General features: G+C 35.6%; 1 protein-coding gene across 22 annotated transcripts in view; it reads left to right on the top strand.

The window, feature by feature from the left end:
• The window catches only part of TACC2 (transforming acidic coiled-coil containing protein 2), a 170,062-nt gene that overhangs the window by 102,865 nt on the left and 44,232 nt on the right, over positions 1-22,965 (top strand). For 19 of the 22 annotated variants that reach the window (XM_087932588.1, XM_087932587.1, XM_087932586.1 and 16 more), the window contains 3 exons: positions 9,632-9,780; positions 11,583-11,633; positions 17,342-18,656. In XM_087932588.1, the coding sequence (XP_087788714.1) occupies positions 9,632-9,780; positions 11,583-11,633; positions 17,342-18,656 (1,515 nt within the window). Of the gene's footprint in view, positions 1-9,104; positions 9,131-9,631; positions 9,781-11,582; positions 11,634-17,341; positions 18,657-22,965 lie in introns of all 22 variants that reach the window. The other 3 variants (XM_087932603.1, XM_087932598.1, XM_087932602.1) reach the window with 1 other exon arrangement.

The raw sequence follows: 22,965 nt of genomic DNA, 5'->3' as shown, positions 1-22,965 counted from the left end.
TGGGGTCTGTCTTGAGCAAATATGAAAAGGTTTGCCAGGAAAGTTAAAACTACACTGAAAATCTAACAGACAGAAATATTGTAACCTGCCAGTGGCAGCCAAGAATAAATATAAATATATAAATATATAATCACAATATATAATATATATATCCTCTGAAAAACAGCCAGAGGCAAAGAGACTCCAGCATGTATAGAAAATCAAAAGAATCGTACATCTGTGGCAGTGTTCTTTTAGATAGCACAGGAAAAAATATTAATTTTGCTATTATGTTTGCCTATTTCTTTGGTTACCTTTTACATTCTCCTTATGTTGGCTGGGGAATTCTGGGAGTTGAATTCCACATGCTATCTTATAGTTGCTAAAGTTGAGAAACACTGGGCTTAGACAATGATGAGTCTTGCTATTTTCAGTGGTTAAACAAATTGAAGGATAGAAGATCTTTGGGAAAGTCTTTCAAGGGCCATTATAGAAATCTATTCATAGTTTTTAAAATGCTCTGAAGGACCTTTCAAGAAAATGGATTCTTAAGAATGCTTATTCTGTAAATAGAAAATATCTACCTGACTGTTAGGGCATTGGACAGTTGCCTATGGAAGACAGTGAGTGGTTTAGGATTTTAAATCCCATAATCTATTAGTTCATAAATTTATATACTAGTCAGTGCTATTTAGGGAGAAAGCAGTAGTGTAACCTCTGCTAAAATTGAGGATTGTTTTTCAGTAAATGTGTTACTCTTGTGCTAGATATATATTTTCGTTGTTTGCAAGTACAACTTCAACATGTTTATGTACTTACCTGACATGTGCCTCAATAGGCTATTATCAAAAGTAGCAGGATCCTCAGAACAAAACAGAACAGAACAGAACAGTAACAAAATAAACTTTTTTGAACAAGCAAGCTTCAAGGATAGAACCACAGTGGCAGTTTTCTATTTAATCCCTTCCTCAGTGTAAGGTACTCTATCAGAACTCTGCAAACCTGAATCCAGTGATGAAAAATGTAACTTTTTCCATACTGTATTCTGGAGGGACAGTTTTAATTTATGCTTGGGGAGTTTTAAGAGAATGGATTCTGGCATGATGAATGAAGATAAAGTCATAGAATTTATTACATTTATCATTTGTGTCTTTTTAGAGCTGAGGGACAGGGCAACTTTAATGCAATTTGAGTAGTAGTGGGAGGACTGAAAATACTCAGTTTTTCTTCCTTTATGACTGATAACAAAATCCAATAAACACAGGCTTAAATTTATAGACTTATTCTGTGATGCAGCTGCTGTGAACAGTGCACTGTACTGTGGGACACAGAATAGATAGATCAGAACTGGGCAATAGTCCCTACTTCATAATTAAACTTTGTAATTGACTGTTACGTGCTGTTGTTTCTTGCAATTCTAGAGAGCATAATAAGATTAAGATACACACAAACACACCAAAAATTCCATATATATTATCTAGGATGATTAAAGCTTGATTGGCTGACTATGTTGGCTTCGCAGCAAATCTTTAAGAGAACGTTTAGGAGGATCATGCTTTGGATCCATGTACTTATTTTTTCTTGTGTTCTCTTGCACATAATTTAGAACTGTCTACTGTTACTTAACCACAATTTGTTACATTAGCCAGATGGATAATAATGGATACATATGGATATTATTAACTGTATGTTGCTTTGACGTGCATCTTCAGAATGAGTTTCTTCAAAATCGTCAATGTTAGCCACAGTTTCTCAGTTATAGATGGCACATCGTGCTGTGGCTCAAGAATAATAGTAACAGAAACATCTTACATCTTTCTCCATACTGGGTAGGAGTACTTTGTTGATATGTATAGAAATATTATACCAGACGCTGGTGTATTATGATAAAAGGTCTACAAAATGAAGGTTCAATTAAGCTGATTTATTTCTGAAAGTCTATGCACAGGAATCTTCTAAACTAACAAGACAGGGTCAACCGCATTGAGAGAGAATTGGACTCAGTTTCTTTTTGGCTTCTTTCTTTGGCTTTCTTTCTGATCCTCCTTTTCATTCCACCCCCAGGTTCTGCCATTCCTTCTCCTCCATACAATGATCGAATGCACCTGTCCTCTAGAACTCGCGCCCCTGGTTGCCAGCCAAATTTGATGACTTTGTCAAATGCTTGATACAGGAGAAATGTGTTAATATTTAGTACTGTTTAGAATTTTAAGGATTTGTGTTTCCCATGCTCCTCCCATTTTTATGCATTTATCCTACCCATTTCTTTCAACATACCACTTCCTAACCAAAGGCATGTTGCATGACCCTGGCTATAATTTTCTTCATGAGAAGCAGGTGTAATCTATACAGTTAGTATGGTTTTATATGTAATGAGGGACTGACATCTTGCACGGCAAGTCTACATGTTAATACTCCTTAATCTTTCTTCGTTATTTTCTCCTATACATCTTCATTGCTTTCTGCTGGGCTTCAGGTTTTCCAGATTCTGTTCAAACTTATGTATTATCTGGTGAATACATGGATATCTGGGGTTGCAGGAAAGAACAGACAGACTCTTAGGAAGGGAGTTTGTAGTGGAAAGAAAAGTAGAGATGAAAGTCAAGTTATTATTATCTTTATTGTCAGAGTACAACATGTATACAATGAGATTGGTTGAGCCTCCCTTTGTGCATCCCCCCAACACAGCTCACAGTGAGGACAGAAGTCCCTAGCCCATTCCCAATCTTATTACATTATGTGACCTTGTTGCACAATGTGTCAGCCCTGCAAGTCTATCATACTACGTTGACATGAAGTTATTTTCCGTTCAGAAGTCTGACAGCCCACTGGTAGAAATTGTTCTTCAGCCTGTTGGTGCAGCTGGCTATGCTTCTATATCTCCTACCCGATGGTAAGTTGTAAATGTACACCACTGGGGGTTGCCAAATGTGATTGAAAAGGGCTTTTGAATATGTTTGCAGTTAAGAATAAGGGTATCTAGTTTATGTGACAAAAATATGGATTGGATGAACTAGGTGATATTATTTGGGCCCAGCTGTTCTCAATGGATTCTGGGTTTAGGAGCAAAGTTGGAATGAGGTATGGTTGGATGTATGACCATCATTGCTAAAGGCCTAAGATATAGCTAAAGGCTCAGTATCTAGCTGGAGATTCTCTTGTTTGCCATGTACCCAACACTTTATCTGCCTGAGGTATTGAAGCTCTTAGGGGTAGACTGAAAGTCTCAAGACTTTAGATTCTTGGATGCTCCAATGTTTATGCCAGGCTTAGTTTTTTTAGAGCATCTCAGCCATTCATGACCTCCATAATCTCTGTGAATCTGTTTCAGTATTTTTCTGTGCTCTGTACCTGGTATTTTGAACTGATAGTTGTGATATGTGATGGGGAGACAGAAGTGAGTCTTTTGTAACAGATGGATCACCCTTGCGGTATTTGGCTTCCCCCCTTCCTTTCTTTCAACTGCAGAGTCAGTTTTGAGAATCATCTTCTGAATCTGAAACAATTCCAGAATCTGTTGGTGAGTAAATGTATTGTGGTGTTGAAATCCTAATCAAAGCTGAATTAGTGGAATATCCACTAATCATGCACTTGCTCCTATATTTCCCAGCCCATTGAGCCCCCAAATTCTTCAGTTTACAGAACTGAGGAGTTACAGAGAATTGGGATGGCAGGTATCTAGAGTGACAGTGATAAGTCTAAGACTAAGCACTATGTAAAATGGATTGGAAAGTCTGTCTGGTAAGACTGATGATAGTGAAGATCTCCATTACTCAAAATTACTTAAGAGGGCTGTTCTGAGGGGTTTAGAAGGTTGACACAATCTATCAAGGCTATGTACTCTTCCTTTGAACTTTGTGGACTTTTCCCCATGAAACTGCTTATATACATTAATACACTATCCCCAAAAGATACTAAATCAAATCATATGAATCAATGAAACTCAAAAGTTTTTATACCTCTAGAAACTCTGTTGTCCACCATTCAGATACATTCTTTGTGGAGTCCAATACTCCCCAAATACAAATTTTTGATGAATCAGCCTTAACCTCAGATCTGTAGATACTATTCAAGTATTTTTAAGAACATGAATCCATTGCTGGGACATTATTGAAGTTTCCAGTTCTTTAGTCCATATTTGAAATATCCCAGAGATGTCCACTTAAAAATATTCTTTAAAATGGATTTTGAGATAAGTATGTTTTTGATGATTTTATGGTGTTTGAGTTTTCTTCTATGTTGTTTTAATTCTGTGGTTCTGTTGTTAATTGCTGTTTTAACTGCTGCATAGACTGATTTGTAAGTTGGGAAAATGGGATATATAAATGAACTTATTAAATATTAATAAATCCATTAGTTCCTTGATGGACAATTATAATCTATAGGCAGGAGTGGGATTCAATTTTTTAACAACTAGTTCTGTGGGCATGGCTCAGGTGGTGGGCATGGCTTAGTGGTGGGCATGGCTTGGTGGTCATGTGACTGGGTGGACATGGCTTGGTCATGTTATTGGCTGGATGTAGCCAACTCAATATCAATCACATCGAGGCACGCATTGCCTTGCCTGGCCTCTCAAGACTGTGGTGATGCTGCAACAGTCATATGTGTGAAAAATGGTCATAAGTCACTTTTTTCAGTGCCATTGTAACTTTGAATGGTTACTCCACACAAGCAAAGTACCAGCAAAGGAAGGGGAAAAAACTCCAGAGACGTTCCTGAGACAGGAAGTCTAGTCCTGCCAAGAATGTAATAAGGGTTAATGGAGAGACAGTTTCTGTAAGCAACACCAGAATGTTTTCTTCCTGCCTTCCTTACAGGATTAGGCCAGTAATTTCTTCTAACAATCAGTTCTCTGAACTGCTTAGAATGTTAACAACCAGTTCTAGTGAATCGGTGCGAACTGGTAGAATCCCATTCCTGTCTATAGGCATTTGAATGCCTTAGAGTGTTTTGTCCAGGAATCTTCCTTCTTAACCTATTTTCATCTGGCTGATAAGTGAGTACAATGAATCCTTCCAATGCTCAAATGAGAGCAGGGCATCCTGCTGTTGAAATTGGAACTTCAGAAGATATGTCCTACAAGACATTAAAAACTAAGGGTAGGCAGTAAGGCAAGATAATGGGTCCTTATCCTATCAACTGATGGAAAGTTTGTTTAATGAAGATGAGTGTTATAACACTGTTTGCAGGAAAGCATTGTGGCCAGAGTTTTATAAGTTAGTCAGCATTCAAGTAGTCTGATGACAGATTTGTCAAATAAAGGCAGAGAAATAGATTGATGTGTATGATGCTTTCCTTCTCTGTTGTGTCTTTTGTTATTTTATTTCCTTTTTGCGCACATTTTATTAGGACTATACTTTATAAATGAAATTCATTGTTAGTTTTTAGTAATTGAGATTTAAAAGAAGGACTCATAATATTCCATGTATTCAGAGTATGAAAAAAGAATGAATATGGTTACTTTACTCTGTGATGGCATAGTAATAGTAAATAAATTATTTTGTTTAATTAAGATTCATATTGGTTTCTTCAGAATATTTATGGGCTGCTGTTTAAAGTTCAAAGAATTGGGTCTCTGGCACTAGTGTACACTGAACCCAGAATTTTCATTTATGTCTGATAAATAAAGGTTTAGAAAGTTGAGTTGCAATGCCTTATTCTTTAATATTAGCATACATTTTCTTTTCTTTTACATTGATAAAATATGCAGTGCTATTTAGCTATGAAAGACAATATCATTGCAGTTGAACAGTGTACTGTTATATATACTGCTTCACTTCATTTATAAGCATTCACCACGGTACTAAATTAATCCCTTTCTGTGCTCATGCTAATATTCTTGACCTAAATTCTTTAAAAGGAAATGTGATTAAGAGAAGAGGATTAGGATTTATGGCAAAAGTTTTATATAAGGTATCATATAGCAAGAATTGTTAAAACTTTTCAAAAGACCTTGTATGACATTTAATAGTGAATTCAGTTTTAAATTAGCATTATCCTTGAAAGCATGTTTTGATTTATTTTGCTATAATTTGATTTTCTATTTAATTTTTCTACTTTCAGAGCTTTTTCCTTTGTGGTTATGAAAATTGCATCCTTTAAAATTATAGCTATTAAATTTTTATAAATCTTCAGTGGTCTAGAACAACATATAATTGGTTCATCATCTGGCCTGGATAAGTACAGGAAATTGCATATTTAATGCTTATTGTAATAGTGCCACAAATAAAATGTGCAATGAAGAAGACCAACACTTGTATGTCTTGCTGAATGAATTGTTTTTAATCACAGGATATCTATTTTTAATGATTAATAGGTTGATGCTTTAATAGTAGTACAGTTCTATGATCAGCTTTTTAGATCTAGAAGGCCATTCTTGGAAGAAGAAGAAAAAGAGGGTAAAGAGCCATAACTTAATAGTAGAATATATCCGTTGTGTTCAGAAAATCTCAACTTTAGTTTTTCCTATATCCAATAGAGCTTCAGCAAGACATCCTAATAAATCATTATTTGGCAATTTCATTGATAAACTGTAGGGAAAGTGGACCAGTTTGCAAGCATTTATCAATAACATGCAAAAAAGCCTGAAAGTGAGCTGATGATCAGGCAACACAGAAATATTGTGAAAGTTAACTAAAACTAATTTGACAAATCTACTTTTCAATCATGGGAACATCTCTTGATAGCTTTATGATAGTAGATGTATACTTGTATTCAGTTTTTTATTCTTATTCTGAAGTTTTCTTGCGCAATCTATAGACACATTTATTTATTCATTCATTCATTCATTTGAGTACTTAGGCATTTGTTTATTTATGAAAATGTATATGGCCGTCCAACTCACCCTCAGTGACTCCCAAGTGGCTTACAAAGATAAAGCCAATATAAAAATAATTTTAAAAAGCAATAACTTCCCATCCATGCTAAAATGCCTCTGTTTCTCGTGGAAAGGTTTCATTTTCTGGCACTATTCCTACATAACATATTTTCTATAAAAATGAACACTTTTTGCCATGATTCCTAGCCTGTAACCAAAATGTGAGATAGATTTTAAAATGCTGTTGTCTGGAACTATACTGATATAAGCAAGAGATGCAGCTGGTATATATGATGCAGTATATGGGTTTCATAAGCTCCAGGATTTCACTGGCTCCATGTTGGTTTCTCATCCCAGTTCAAAGAGATAGTGGAATCAAGTTCTGGCAGGAATGCCAGTCCCATAGTATATACTGTGCATCAGTGTTTCTCAATCTTGTGACTTAAAGAGGTGTGGACTTTAACTCCCAGAATTCCCCAGCCAGTATGGGAGAATTCTGGGAGTTGAAGTCCACACCTCTTCAAGTCACCAAGGTTGAGAAACATTGATGTATAGATATATCACATCAGCTAAGGAAAATACTTTCTTAACTCGGCCAGTATATCTTCATTCCTAAGTGATAAAAGCATCTTCTAGATACCAGACCAAAAAACAACCCCACCATTTTTATTGATCTTGACATTGACTTTTAAGTTGTGAGGAGATCAATAAAGAACTATAATTCTGCAGTCTGAGAAGAGGTGGTATGAAAGATTAAATTAAACTTTAAACAAAAAAAAATGGCATTAGCTAGATAAACAATCGTTATTCAAAATCAAATGTTGTTCAAAGTTTTACAACACAGGATTAGCTGAAATGACATAGTACAATCTTACTTAATTTCTGTGGAACATGGAACTGACACAGCATCCCTTATTTTGGGGGAGCATTATGGTCAGTGGGATTGTGTCTGGTTAAGAGAGATAAATTCATCTTCAGTCTTCCTTTCTATTTTTTTTTTACTGCTTAAAAATTTTCAAGTAAGCCTGAAGAAGTGCCTGTAGCATACATAAGCAGAAGATAATGCTATTTATTAGGACTATGAGAAAAAGGTAAAGAAATAGTGCATCAGAGAAGAATGCCATCTTTGAACCATATGTTTTCAGCAAGTATTTGACACAGGACTTGTCTGACATATGTTTACTGTAAGGTAATCTATGATGTAACCCTAACAAAGATAACCTTTGTAAAAGAAAATAGGTTGTGCTTTTATTCTGATAATAGTTCTTATTGGAAAATAACAGTGTATGTTGTTGCTGATTTTATAAATAAATGTTTTCAACTTTATTTAAATAGGAATTGAGCAAAGAGGTCATAAAGTTTCAAAGGATGATGTGACCAGGGGAGGTCTTTTGGTATAGTAGTATAATTTTTATTTTTCTTCAACAGAAGGAATGTATTTATACTGATTCAGAACTGTACTGTATTGGGAAGATGGAAAAAAATGGGTGTTGCTTAGCAGGAGCAATAAATGTTGCACCATTTACTTTTACACCCTGCACAAACATAGACTGAACCCAGAAACTATTTTTAAAAATGTGTTTTGAGAAGCTATAATAAACAGCAAAATATATCAGCTGGTAGCAATTTTACTTAAAACAAACATAAGCAAAAAAAGGGAAAATGGAAGAATTTACCAAAAATCCTTTGGTTTTGCACAGATTTAATAAATTTTATATAATAATTTTGGAATTAGAACTCAGACTTTTCTCTTCTAGTCCCAGCATCTTAACCACTAAACAAAACCTATAATTCACTGTCAGCCACTGATGGGGGAAAAATTATAATCCAGAACATTTGGACATTGTCTTATCAAGGATAAAGTGTTCCATCTTTAGTTAGTTCCAACTTAGCATCCTTCATTTATGGTTGTGATTATCTTGTTCTTCAGTGTCTGCTTATTTGCTTGAAGTAGTTTTAAAAATTAAGTTCAAAGGTCTTTATGCAGAAAATGATTTAAAATAAAATTAAATAAAATTAAAGTAGACTAAATAACTTTATGGCAATAGGTGTGGTAAAGTTGTCAGAACTGTCATATGTGATGAATTGGACAATCAGGATATATGAATTGAATGTATGAATGAATGACTTTACTGAAAGCCAGCAATTCTGAAGGAAGAAAGGATGCTTTTTCATATACTGAGAATGTCTGTGTTTTGTGTCAACTGTGAAAAGTGAGACTATCTTTGTCTCCATTAACAGTATTTTAGTCTGAAAGGTGAGGCAACCTCCAATGTCCACCTAAAGGCCATGTTTTCTTGTTTTGTAGGAACTCTCATTCAGCTGCACATCAAGGTAGATCTCTTCAGACTTGAGAGCATTATGACACTCTCATAAGATTTTGCTTATTAGGTTTGCTTATGCTTGTGCCAAGAAAAAAAAAATCCAACATCCTATCAACAGATTCCATTAACATTGCTTTTTGTTTGTCTGTGTCAAAGCCTCCTTTATGCCACAAAGGCAGGCTTTTTTTTCAGCGCCTTTCACTTTATCCTGCCTGCATGTTTGCTTTTGTGATGTCTTGAAATCTTTTAGTATCAAGATTTCTTCCAAATAAAGTTGAGAACATGATATTCTGCTCCAGAAATCATGCTGCAAAAAAAAAAAAAAAGAGCCTAATAGTTTCTCAGGAGCTCTGAAAAAAAAAGCAGAGGTATTCTTGCTTCCTTAGATAGGAGAGCTCTGCAAACTTTGCAAAAGTTGTTTGTTTTTGTTTGACTTGCTCTTTGGGAAGGAAAAAAAAATAGCCATGTAATACCTTGCTTTTTCCCCCCCTCATTTGTTATGTGTGCTCAGGAGTTCAGACTCTGAAGAAGCATTTGAAACACCAGAATCCACAACTCCTGTAAAGGCTGCACCTTCGCTACCGCAACTACCACCTGAAATTGTAGCATTCGACATAGAGGAACAAGAAATAGCACCTCAGCTTCCATCAGAAATCCCAGGTAACAATTGTACAAAGAATAGGATGGGCCACTCCGCACATGCACACTTTTGAGTACTTGGCGAACCCCAGAACAGATTGCTAATCCCAAGAGGAAATATTATGATTATTAGACTTGGAGGATAAGGGTGATAAATGTAATGTTTATAAAGTTTGATATTAATTGATTATATGATAAAGCTGAGGCTTTTGTATTCCTGAGGAATGTTGGTAGCTTGGTAGTAGAACAGGTGCTTTGCAGGCCAAGGCTTTTGGTTTAATCATTAGGAATAATTCTGATCAAGAACTTGCAAAGTGATTGTTAGTTAACCATCAAGCTTTATTGTAAAGCAACTTTATATATTAGGCTAAAATTACAGATCATCTCATTATCCGTAAGTGCCTGTTTAAACAGTTTTAAATTAAATATTTCAGTTTTGAGAACTTTTGATTCCTCTAGATCAGGGTGGGGTCATACTCACAGCATCACAGTGGCTTATTGTGACTTTATTCCCTTCACTAAACAGGGCGTGGGTGTGGTCAACATGTGATGCATCCAGCTTGCGAGCCACGAGTTTGACAGCCCTGCTCTAGATGGAATCTACAGCTAACAAAAATTTAAAAGAAAATTATATATATATATATATATATATATAATATATATAATATATATATATAATATATATATATATATATATATATATATATATATATATATATATATATATATATATATATATATATATATATATATATATATATATATATATATATATATATATGGAATATAGCTAGTTCTCAGTTTACAATCAAAATAGACCTCCAAATTTTTGTTACTAAGCAAGACATTTGTTAAGTGAATTTTGTCCCATTTTATGTCCTTTTCTGCCACGGTTGTTAAGTGAATCACTATAGTTGTTAAATTAGTGACACAGTTGTTAAGTGAATCTGGCTTCCCCATTTACTCTGTTTGTCAGAAAGTCACAAAAGGGCATCACATGACCCCAGGCGCCTGCAACGGTCATAAATATGAATCCATTGCCACGGGTCTGAATTTTGATCACATGACCATGGAGATGCTGCAAGAATTGTTACTGTGAAAAACGGCCATAAGTTATTATTTCCAGTGACTTGAACAAGGTGTTGTAACTCAAGGACTACCTGTACCACTGATCAAACAGTTAAGCCTGTTGTATGGTATTATTTTGTATTTCACACAAGTAAATGAATAGTGAAGATGAGAATTGTATCCAAGCTGACCTTCTTAATAACTAGAAATTTTTCTCATATTTTTTAACTTCTTGTATCTGATGGCGATTTACTGATAGGATTCAGTGTTCGAGAATCAGTTTTTACTTCTCTCACCAATAGAGACTAAATGTTATACTACTTTTCTAACCTGTCTAGCTGATATGGTGTACCTCAGGGGTACACAGAATAGAAACCTGCCCTTTCTCCAAAGTGCTGAATGCAATTGCTGGAACCCTTTGAAAAATTGTTACTATAATTGTGTTGTTTGTAGTCAATTTAAATACAACTGGAGCCCATTAATGATGAGCCACAGTGACGCAGTGGTAAAAGTGCAGTATTGCAGGCTACTTTTGTTGACTGCTGACTGTCTGCAATTCAGCAGTTGGAATCTCACTGGCTCAAGGTTGACTCAGCCTTCTATTCCTTCCGAGGTGGGTAAAATGAAGACCCAGATTGTTGGGGGCAAGAAGCTGATTCTGTAAACCGCTTGGAGAGGGCTGTGCTAGTGCTATTAAACCACGCTTAGCTTTTGCCTAGACCCCAGTCACTTCTTTATTTTTTTGCATTTTTCAGATTACGATCCCAGAACACCTGACAAAGGCCAAGAAAGCTCCGAGCCTCCAAGTAAGTTGGATAGGAATGCTATAAAGTATTAGCCCATCATTAGTTCCCCAACTTCCCCTAACCCACCCATCCCACATATGTATCTGTGTTTATGTTTGTGCACACAGAGAGAAATGGAAGCTTAAGACTCAGTTTATGCATCTTTGCTTAGAATGAATCTCAGCTTCTGTTCGAATTCAGAGGTTTGGGATCAAGCAAGTTGCAAAGTAGTCTAAATAAATACATGTGCTTGGTTAATCTTCTGACAGCCTGTAATGTTAGAATATCATGCCTGCTTTTCTGCTTTGATACCTCGTGCAGTGTATGCAAAGTTAATACAACAAGAGGTGAAGAATCTATAATTCTGTGATGAATCAGAAGTACCCCTTCCAAAAAAAATCACAATTAAATGTATATAAAGTAAAAAAAGTAATAGTCCTTGAATTATGACCACAATTGAGCCCAGAATTGAGCTAGAAATTTGTTAAATAAGTTTTGTCCCATTTTACTACTTTTCTTGCCACATTTGTTAAGTGAATCAGAGAGGTTGTTAATTAATCACATGGTTGTTAAGGGAATCAGATTTCCCTATTGACATCGCTTGTCAGAAAGTCACAAAAGGGGATCACATGACCCCCAGGACACTGCAACCATCATAAATATGAACCAGTTGTCAAGCATCCAAATGTAAATCACGTGACCATGAGGATGCTACAATGGCCATAAGTGCTGTTGTAACTTTGAATGGTCACTAAATAAACCATTGTAAGTTGAGGAGTACCTGTATCCTTATCGTACATACTCCATTAAGGGCACTTCTCAATACTCTGAATTCTTAGCATTTGGTTTGCAAATTGGGGAACTTTTTGAGTGAATATTCATACACCTGGAGAGCACCTAGTCCAGGGCTGTCAAACTTCCAGCCCATGGGTTGGATGTGTCACGCACTAGCCACTCCCATGCCCAGTTTAGCGGAGGGAGGGAAAGTCCCGATATGTCACATGATGCCTCCATGACAACATGAGTTTGACACCCCAGACCTAGACTGTCTTTTAAAGAGCAAAGATACCAGGGCATCATTTCAAAAACATCAGTAATTACTTGGTTACAACTTTTTTGTATTTCATATTTTCATATTTTTCTGCAAAAAAAGTGTCTGCATGATCATTATGCTTCCAGCAAACACAAGTATGTGAAGAAACCTTTTATTTGGTACCCAACTGCATAGAGAAATCAGGATTTTGTTCTAGATGTGTGAATACCCTGTTTGTCTTTCACTATTATCTTTCTACATTTATTTTAAATCTGTACAGAACAACGATCTTTTTGCATGTATTTTCATATGTAGTTGAAAAGGAAATTAATTTTCCAGCTTGATAAATAAATCTAAAGATAAAATCATTTACGTTAAATAGGATTTGAAGAGAGGCCTTTAATTACAAAATTAAATTGCAACTCATTCTGAACTCCCAGTTATTCACCTTTATTCCTGTTTATTTCTCTCCCTTTCTGTTATCCTTTTTCTTCCATTTCTTCTAATGTTTTAGGTAGTAAAAAGTACTAAATGCAAAATTGTCCAAAGTGAAAAGAAAGATTACCTTTCTTTTTATATCAGCTTTCCATATCAACTAAGTTAGTTGAGTTTCTGAATGAAAGACGGGATATAAATGTAATAAACACTTCCCATTTATGTATGATTTATATCCATGGTTATTTCCTTATGTTCTACATGTATTTATACTCCAACCCTAAAAGATTTCTAGTATGATACTATCCAAAGCCCTGTAAGGCAAAGCTATGCCAGACTTAATGTAACAGAAAAACTCCAGTCCGTGTGATTAAATGTCATGAATAGTAAAACTCCCTGGGAAGGCTGCTTTGAAGTAAAAGGGCAACATTCCTTTCATTTCTGACCAGTTTTTAGTGTCAAGAGGGCAGGATTAGAAAAAAAAACCTCTCTACACATAAAGCTGCATTGTCTACTATTCAACGTTTCCTGGAATGGTTTTTCCACTTGATTGTTCTGTTTTCTTTAATACATTGAACAGGGTTCTTAGGATAGCTTGTGTATGCACTTTTGAAGTTAGAGTATAAAAACAAGGAAAAAAGTCTGTACTGGGAATTATTCTATGTTGTTTATTCTAGTAAATTAACTCTAGCAAAATCAGGTATTTGAATTTTTCTAATGGTGATAATGTGCTGAGTTCATTAGAAAAATAATGTATTGGAACAAATTCTTTGTAGGAACTTAATATTTAAAAAATCAGAACATTTAAGTGTGGAATTAGATGAACCTGTTGCCCAGTGTTAATACCTTATCTGGTTTATGGCACAATATGTTTTTATTTTATTGGTTTTATTTGTAATCAATCATTTTATTTTAGTTTTTACCTCGATTAGAGGTGTTTAGTCCTTGAGAGTTCCCAGAACAATGGGCATTCACATACATTAAAATATAAAGTAAATAAATAGTCATAAAATGTGGGACTTGTCTAGAAGCAAATCTGAATTTGTGAAAAAGGATTCCCAATAGAGGATATATACGTGTTGGGCACATGAATCAAACAAACAGCTGCTAACCCAAATATATCAGTATGGTAGCCCAGTATATAAAACTAACAATGCCAAATTATCATACAAGTATATTACTTTGAAGAAAGTTTGGTAAATACTACATTGGAAAAGTAATAACTGATGAAGAAAAAATCACCTTCTGTTTCTGGAGATTACATGTTTGTCACTGCCTTCTTTTAAGATATTTTTTTAATAACTCTATTTAGTCACTAGCTCTAAGATATGGTGGTCTCTTATTCAAGCATCAATCGGAACTCAGCCTCATAGGGGTTGTTGTTGTTTTTAGACTGGGGAAGATCAGCTAGATATTGCCACCTTCTTGGTGCATCTTTAGAGAAAGGTCAGTATATGAGAAATAACTGGAGAATTTCCTAAAGAACAAGGGGCAATTAGTAAAGTCATAAAGATCGGTCTATCAAAATAAGATTGAAAAGAAAGTGTAGAGGGCTTGAATGTTCTACTGCCAGTTTGTAACTTAGATGTAATTTGGTCTTAAATAAAGCCCCCATATCAAAAAATTAAAAAGTTGACATTCTTAACACTGGTTTTTATAAAGAAAATTAGGATCCATGAAATTAGATAATTCACTTAATGTTCTATGCCAGATGAATTACTGGCCTAGTGAAAATGCTGATGTAGAGGGATAATTCTAGCTAATAATGACATCACATGGAGTGCAAAGAAAGCTGGATGGACAACGTTACATGAGATAAAATATGACTAAAATAAAGCAAATACCAATTTTGAACATCACGTAGACTGTCAGAATTTGAAATGGCATTGGCATACGGACAAGAGATTAGTATTATTCAAGAAAAATTCATTTTAGCTCTGGAATTCATTTTATAGGAATTAGAAAGTATGTGAAAATTGGAAATAGTATATTACTTAAATCCAAGCCTAATCAAGACCCTGATAATCACATGTACTGTAAGTTGCAATGATAGCACATTATCATTGTTTTGTCCAATACACCAAATTGTACTGCCTTATCAATATAGCAACATATGAAAGGCTAATCATAATGTAAGGCAATTAACCTCAATGGAAGATACTGCCAGGTAGGGGATTGCAGCCAAAGATTGCCATCTGATGTGTAAAAGTGTGTAAAAAGTGAGCTCCTTACATGAAAAGTGCTCAGCTGACAAGAGCAGCTGTAATTACAGTCAGGCAATAAAAATAAATCCATACCCAGAGAGCATGTAGGTTGTCCTTCATCAAAATGCCATACCTTATTGGTGTTTACTTTGAAGGAAATCTTTCATTTGCTGGCAATGTTTTTTTCTTTTTGAACGTGTAGGGGATCTGTCTTGACGTTATGAATCTTGAAACAAGTTCTCAGGATATTAACATTCTATTCATTGTAATTTTGAAATCACTTATATATAGGATGACTTAATGAATGATGAAGTCTAGACATGCATGCTGAGAAAAGGACGTTTTCCCCCAGATTTTGGATTTTTCCTTGCATTTTTGCTCTTTCACTGGGATAAATATTCAATGGGTAGTTTTGTAAATGTGGTTAACATGGTAAAAAACAGAGATTGGTAGATATAATTCCCTCTCTGCAGAATATGAGTATATATTTGGGTCACCTGTGTTTAGATGCTTGGATGATGAAACGGAACCCCTCACATTCAGAAAAATATTTAATATATTGTGAATGTGCATCTCTTTTACTGTGAATGTAATGAAGCTATTTTAGATATTGTAGCAGTTAGCCACATAAGCTCAGTGTTTTCTTTTTTAAATAGCATGTAAAACACTTATGATTAAATCATCAAATTTTGCAATCATTTTCCATCAAAATAAAGTAGCTTACTGTTGAAACTGTAACTCTAGCTCAAATAATTGTCTATTGGAATAATGAAATGGATGCTTTTGGCTTTGTTCTTAAGAGACACTTTATGCATATGTTTTTGGCTTTGTTCATAAGAGACGCTTTATGGGATCACATGACTACTATAATAATTGCCAGGGGGAAATGACAACTCATCTACTGAAAACATCAACATTGAAGCCAGTAATAATGTTGTAAATGATTTCTACTTTGATTCTTTACCATCGGCGCCTTATCAATTGGAAGCATAAGAATGTAATTGTTTAGCTGAAGGATGGGCAGTGTGGTCTATTAATTTAAATTTAAATTAATCAATTTGGTAATCTGGTAGGGAAGTCATGTTCAAATTAAATCAACATTTTCACTCAATAATCTTATTTAGTATCTTAGAATTTAGAATGTTCAGATTTATTTTAAGGGATGGCATAATAAAATTGTAATTCCTGCACTAAGGTAGTAAATATGTTTATAATTTTCGAGATGGACCATGGCTGTAAGTTTCTACAAGATGTAAATTATTTTAACCCAAACTCCATCCTTTTCATGCATGTGACATCATAACATATGTATAAAAGGAGAAGGCTTTGCATTGTACTGCTACAACACAGCTTTCACCATTTTGCAAGACAGCATCAGATAAATCTCAATCACTCTCTGAAAGCTTGTCTCTGCATTATCAGCCAAAATCTGCTGACAGAGTATTGAGGCTTAATAGGATGAAAGACAATACTATAGAATGTGTGTCTATCAGTTGAAAATGATTGCTTGTTCCTTCCTTAAATTCTTAGCAGACCTATCCTGCCTCATATAACAAATCTTATAGTAGTTTGAAGTTCAGATAAAGGAGCTTCTTTTTTGTTAACAACACATTTCCTATTTGGTCTTCAGAGTTAAAGGAATTTGATTTGCTCTCAATGCTGATTTTCACTTTTTTGGAGATTTCTTGGTTAGCATTCTGTTGACTTGCACAATTATAAAATATTTTCCAATCTATAATTGTAATAAAATTATAAAAATAAAATTTCCCATATTCTATTTTTAAAGTAAATATATTCAATGTAAAAATCCAAAATTACTTTTGGAAAAACAAAGAATGATTTACTTCTTGCTTCTTATTTTTTGTTTATCCGATGTGTTTCCTGATTTGAATGCTTATCTTGAAAAAGATGGGGGGGAAGTTAGGATTAAAGGAACTGATCATTTGAAAAGAAAAGTATCCTAAATTATAGGATGCATAGTCTGTTTTCTTTTCTCTAGTTATTTCAGATTCAACATTCCTAAATGCTGATAACTTTTTTGCCTTTGCTTTTTATAGGTTTTTCTTCTGAAACAGTAACAGTAGCTGATGTCCCTGAATGTGAACCAGTTGAAGAATCTCCATTGCCCCCACCGTCCCACTCATTTTCTACAGTTTTTGATGAAGACAAGCCAATTGCTAGCAGTGGAACTTACAACCTAGACTTTGATAGCATTGAAGTTGTAGATTCCTTACAAGCTGTGGATCCAATCTCCCTGGACACAAAGAGTCGGGATTCTAAGTCACATGTTAGAAGAAAATCCACAGATTCTGTTCCAGTTTCTCGATCTACACTATCTCGTTCCCTTAGCTTGCAAGCTGGAGAATTTGATGGAGCCTCTTTTCCTGGGAGTAACGAGACAGCAGGTTCTGCAACAGATACTTTTAGTACTGGTTCAAGCAGTGCTTCTAGTACTCTTAAGCGCACAAAAAAACCTAGGCCAGCTTCCTTAAAGAAAAAGCAAGTAGCAAAAAAGTCCTTAGATGTTTCTCCAGTAGAAGAACCAGGAATATTAGACTTCAAGCAAGATTCTTCTGCCTTAAGTGATGAAAAAGTTTCCAAAGAAACTTTGGAGCCCACTGAACCCAACTGTACCAACCAACAGCACCAAAGCACTGTCAATAAAGACGAGGCCACTCCTGAACTAGAGACATTGAGTCCATTTGACAACAACTCAGAAGAAATTCCTGTATCAGGAGATAGCAAAGTACAAAACTCTCCGCTTGCCAACAAGAAAACTGTATCTCTTACCACAACACCAGAAGCTGTGGAGGTGACACCATCAGACACTGGGGGACAAGAAGATCCCTCAGTGAAAGGCTTAGCAGTCAGGTTGGAATTTGATTACTCTGAGGAAAAAGGCAGTGGTGAGGAAAAGACAGAGAGTCCTCTTCTGCCCAAAAAAGTGGGCAAAAAACCTGGGGCCAAAATGCCCCTCAGAAGGCCAAAGACTAAAAAAATTGGAGAGAAACTTGACAATACTCCCACAAGCCCAACCAAGACTCCTTCTGAACCCAGTGAGATTCCTGCCTCCAAGGGCTCATATACTTTTGATATTGACAAATGGGATGACCCCAACTTCAATCCTTTCTCTTCTACTTGCAAAATGCAAGACTCTCCAAAACTTCCTCAGCAAACCACCACAACGTACAATTTTGATCCAGAAATGTCTGAGGATTCTCTCGATCCATTCAAGTCTTCCCCCAAAGTTGCCAATTCTCCCACACAACCTCCAGCATCCTTTGAGATTTCAGCTAATGTCAGCGAAATTAATGGATCGGAAGGAGATGGCCTAAATAAACCTGCAAAAAAGAAGAAGACGCCACTCAAGACGTAAGTCAACATGTAGAAAAGCGTGTGTGTAGTACTCTAAAAAAATTCTCTGACAAATCTTTGCAAGCTCCCTTAAATTTCTGTATTGGCGATATGTTTATTGTATATGTTTGCTGTAGTACATCTTACCCAACTGAATTGTAATGCCAGAATAATCACATTACTGCAGATGGAATTAAATTATTTCCCTTTTGGTTCTAAGGTATACTAGAACTTTAAACCTTTGTTTAATTCTGAACATTTAGAAAATAAGCTTTAATTTTTTTTAATAATTTTTTTTTATTTTGACAACAAGACAACATAAACATACCACAAAAAACATAAAAATATCATCCTTGTTAGAGTTTGGGGACAAACCCCCAAGCAGAGTTTGCAGCAGCAGTCAAGCCAGGCAGCCAAATGAGAGAGGCTGGGCCCAAGAGTATACACACACTGGAGACAAAAACTGTTTGTAGTTTTAAATAGTTGTTTAATCCATTCAGAGTATAAGCATTGTCAATCAGTCCATATGTCATTCACAAGTATATCCAGTCAGTAACTTAGTCCATTATACTAGTCAGTACTATGTCCTTATCTGCTTGTAAATCTTCTCCTCCCGATACCTTTCTCTCGAAGACAACGCTGAGTATTCACAGGATATCAGCTCACCAAGGGAATAGTCCTTTTGTTCAGCAGAAACGGTATCCAGCACAGTAGCCAACAAACAGTATCAAGCAGACGTCTCAAAACAGGAGTAAGCAGCAGGCAGGCAGAGAGGCAGAGAGACCAGCGAGACCAGGGCTGTTACGTTTCTCTCACTGCCTTTTATTGCCGCTTGCAACCGCACCCTTAATTATCTAATTACATTGCAGTTTGGTGCTTAAAGCTACAAACACTTAAACCTAGGTTTATATATTTATTCACCCAAACTTAGTTGGTGTATCAATATACCCAACATTCTCCCCTTTTGGGTGATATAAATATATAATACCCTTACAATCTAAACCCATACTTTTCACAACTCTCTTGGTGCTTAATGGCACCTTGGGCTTAGTAAAATTATCAGCTATATTGTCCTCCGACATGGAGTACTCCAGCTGTATCATTTTACTCTTTACAGATTGTCTAACGTTTAGGTACCTTAAATCCGTATGCTTGCTCCTAGTTTTTACAGCAATATTTGTGGCCATTTGAATTGCTGCCTGATTATCTTCATGTACAATTATAGGATAACTTACAGTTATACCCATATCATTCATCATTTGTTTATACATGATTAACTCAGTACATAATAGCGATAAACAGGAGAATTCTGCCTCCATAGTAGACAAACTTATATGCTGTTGTCTAATTGACTTCCAACCAATTAATGTCTTACCCAGCATTATGGCTGTTCCTGAAGTCGACTTTCTTGTGTCTCTTTCTGATGCAAAGCTAGCATCTGCATAAGCACTCAGTATGAGATCACCTTTTGGTTCTAGATACAGTGCATGGTGTAATGTTCCTTTAAGATATCTTAAGATTCTCTTCAATGCATTCCAATGACATTGAAGTGGATCATTATTATGTCGTGCCAGTTGATTAATACTATAAGCTATATCTGGCCTTGACCAATTGCTAATGTATGATAAGCTACCAATCAAAGATTGATATAATACCTTATCAAACTTGGGACTTTGAGCATCCATTTTGCAAATATCCTGACTCATTGGAGTCTTTGCAGGCTTACAAAGTTCCATCTTATAATCTATTAGCAATTTAGATATCTTATCTTCCTGAGATATCATAAAACCTTTCTGTGTTTTCAGTATATTCAAACCTAGATATCTCTTTATCTCCCCTAATTGCTTGATTTTTATTTTCTTGGCTAATGATGCTATTATTTTATTAGCTTCATCATTAGTCTCAGTAATCAAAGCAATATCATCAGTAAACAATAATAATAATGATATTTTCCCATTTGTCTCCCTTTTAAACAGACATGGATCGGCTAAACCAGCTTTAAACCCTATATTGTTTAGTTCCTTTACAATATACTGGTTCCATTCATAGCCAGATTGTTTAAGACCATAGAGGCTCTTCTTTAACAACCAACAATCATTATTATTTTCACCTTTAAATCCAATAGGCTTTTTCATATATACAGTATGTCTTAGTGGGGCGTGCAAGTAAGCAGTTTCCACATCTAGATGGTTAACTATATATTTCTTGCTTGCTGCCCACACTAAGGCTGCCCTTAATGTTGCTGCTTTAAGACTAGGTGCAAATACCTCATCATAGTCATTGGCACTTTGTCTAAAACCTTGGGCTACTAATCTTGCCTTATGGATTATATTTCCATCCTTATCAGTTTTTATCTTAAAAATCCATTTGCAGCCAATGGGTTTTATATCACCAGGTAATCTCACATTTTCATAAACTTTCATATCCTTCAAGGATTTCAATTCCTTATTCATTGCTGCATACCAACTTTCCTTATCTTTAGTAGGATACTTTTTTATCTCATCCACAGTATATGGAACTCTATTTTCCTGGTACACTGTATTAGCCTGGTATCTATCAGGCGGTCTAGATATTCGTGTAGTTCTTCTGAGAATTACAGGGCTTGTATGAGGACTTTTTTGAATTACTACCTGTTCATGTTCCTCAGCTTGCTCAGCTATTTCTTCCTTTACGGGCTCTATCTCTTCCTGTACTTCTCTCTTTACTTTATTTTTAAAGTTACAGGGATAATTAATGGGATTTCTATAGGATTCAATAATTACTTCTTTATTGTAATCCTGTTCTAACTTATCCCATCCTACGTGCTCTAGAAATTGGGCATTGGCACTACATAACACCTTAGATGTGCCTTTCTCCCAAAATCTATATGCCCTATGGTTAGCTTGGTAACCAACGAAGAATAATTGTTTAGCTCTGTGTTGCCCTTTACGCCTGAGTTGTGTAGGGATATGCACCCATGCTGGTGCACCAAATGTGTGCAGGTAACTCAGATCAGGCTTCCTGCCATGCCACATGGTGAATGGTATTTCACCAGTAGTTGAGTTAACAACGTTGTTCAATATGTTATTAGCACACATTGTGGCCTCCCCCCACAAAGAATCAGGTAATCCAGAATCAGTTAACATTGTTCTAACCATTGCCTGTAGTGTTTGGCCTCTTCTCTCAATAAATGCGTTGTGTTGTGGTCTGTATGGTGCAGATTTCTTGTGCTCTATTCCAGCTACTTTTCATCTATTCTGGAATTTGCTGTTAACAAATTCCGTACCATTATCTGTCACCAGGGTTATCAGTTGCCGTTTAGTCTTTCTTTCTGCAAATTTTAACCAGTTGAAGAAATGTTGATATGTTTCAGTTTTGCTTTTCATTAGGTAGCAAAACCCATATCTAGAGTAATGGTCCATAATGCTCAGTATATATCGAGCACCCCCCATACTGGGTTTCTTTGGACCTATAATGTCTGCAAATACTACTTCTAAAGGTTCTTTAGTTTTGAAACCATTTAGCCTATTTGCAGGCAATATTTTACTCTTATCTTCACAGCAGACATTACAACGCAAATATTTATCACAAGGTTTTAACCTTATTCCATCAGATAACTCTACTGTACGTTTTAGCATTTTAAAGTTTACATGCCCCAAACGCCTATGCAATAAATGGATACATTCATTATGAGGCTTTATATTATTAAATACAGTCTGTGCCTCCCCTTTCGTACTATCATGTAAAACATACAATGCTCCATTTAAAGCTGCAGTTACCCTTTTGTTATCTTTTTCAGTTATGCACTTATTATTCTTAAATGTAATTACATAACCTAGTTTGTCTAATACTCTCACAGAAAGCAAGTTCATCTTTAACTGTGGTACATACAGCATTTTTATATCCTGGTTTAAGCATGGACAGTATGCAATACCTTCACCCTTGGCCTTGAGGTTCCAACCATTGGCAAGTGATATATGTTGAGAGCTTGTAGACATTTTTATAAATTTTGTCTTATCTCTCGTGATGCAGTGGGATGCACCACTGTCCACCACCCATAAATCATTCTTCACATCACAGTTGCTAAACGTGGCTAGTTCAAAGGATCTCTTTGGCTTTTTTACATTCTGGCTTTTTCCTTTTCTGCAGAATCTTGCCAAATGTCCTCTGCCTCCACAATTAAAACACTTTTTAATTGTGTATGCCGTCGAAGATAAATTCTCTTCTTCCGGGTGCTTTACTTTACTAAGTTGGTTTCTTTCAAGCTTTGAAGATAATTTCTCTTCTTCTCTCAGCTGGTCACGTTCAAACCTTCTTCTGGCTTCTTCTAATAGCCTGCCGGTAATCT

This window comes from Pseudonaja textilis, chromosome 4 (genome assembly GCF_049901715.1).
Source record: "Pseudonaja textilis isolate UNSWEBS1 chromosome 4, rPseTex1.2, whole genome shotgun sequence".
In the NCBI taxonomy this organism is placed as follows: Eukaryota; Metazoa; Chordata; class Lepidosauria; order Squamata; family Elapidae; genus Pseudonaja; species Pseudonaja textilis.
The sequence above is the reverse complement of the archived record's forward strand: the minus strand, read 5'-3'. Positions and strand labels throughout refer to the sequence as shown.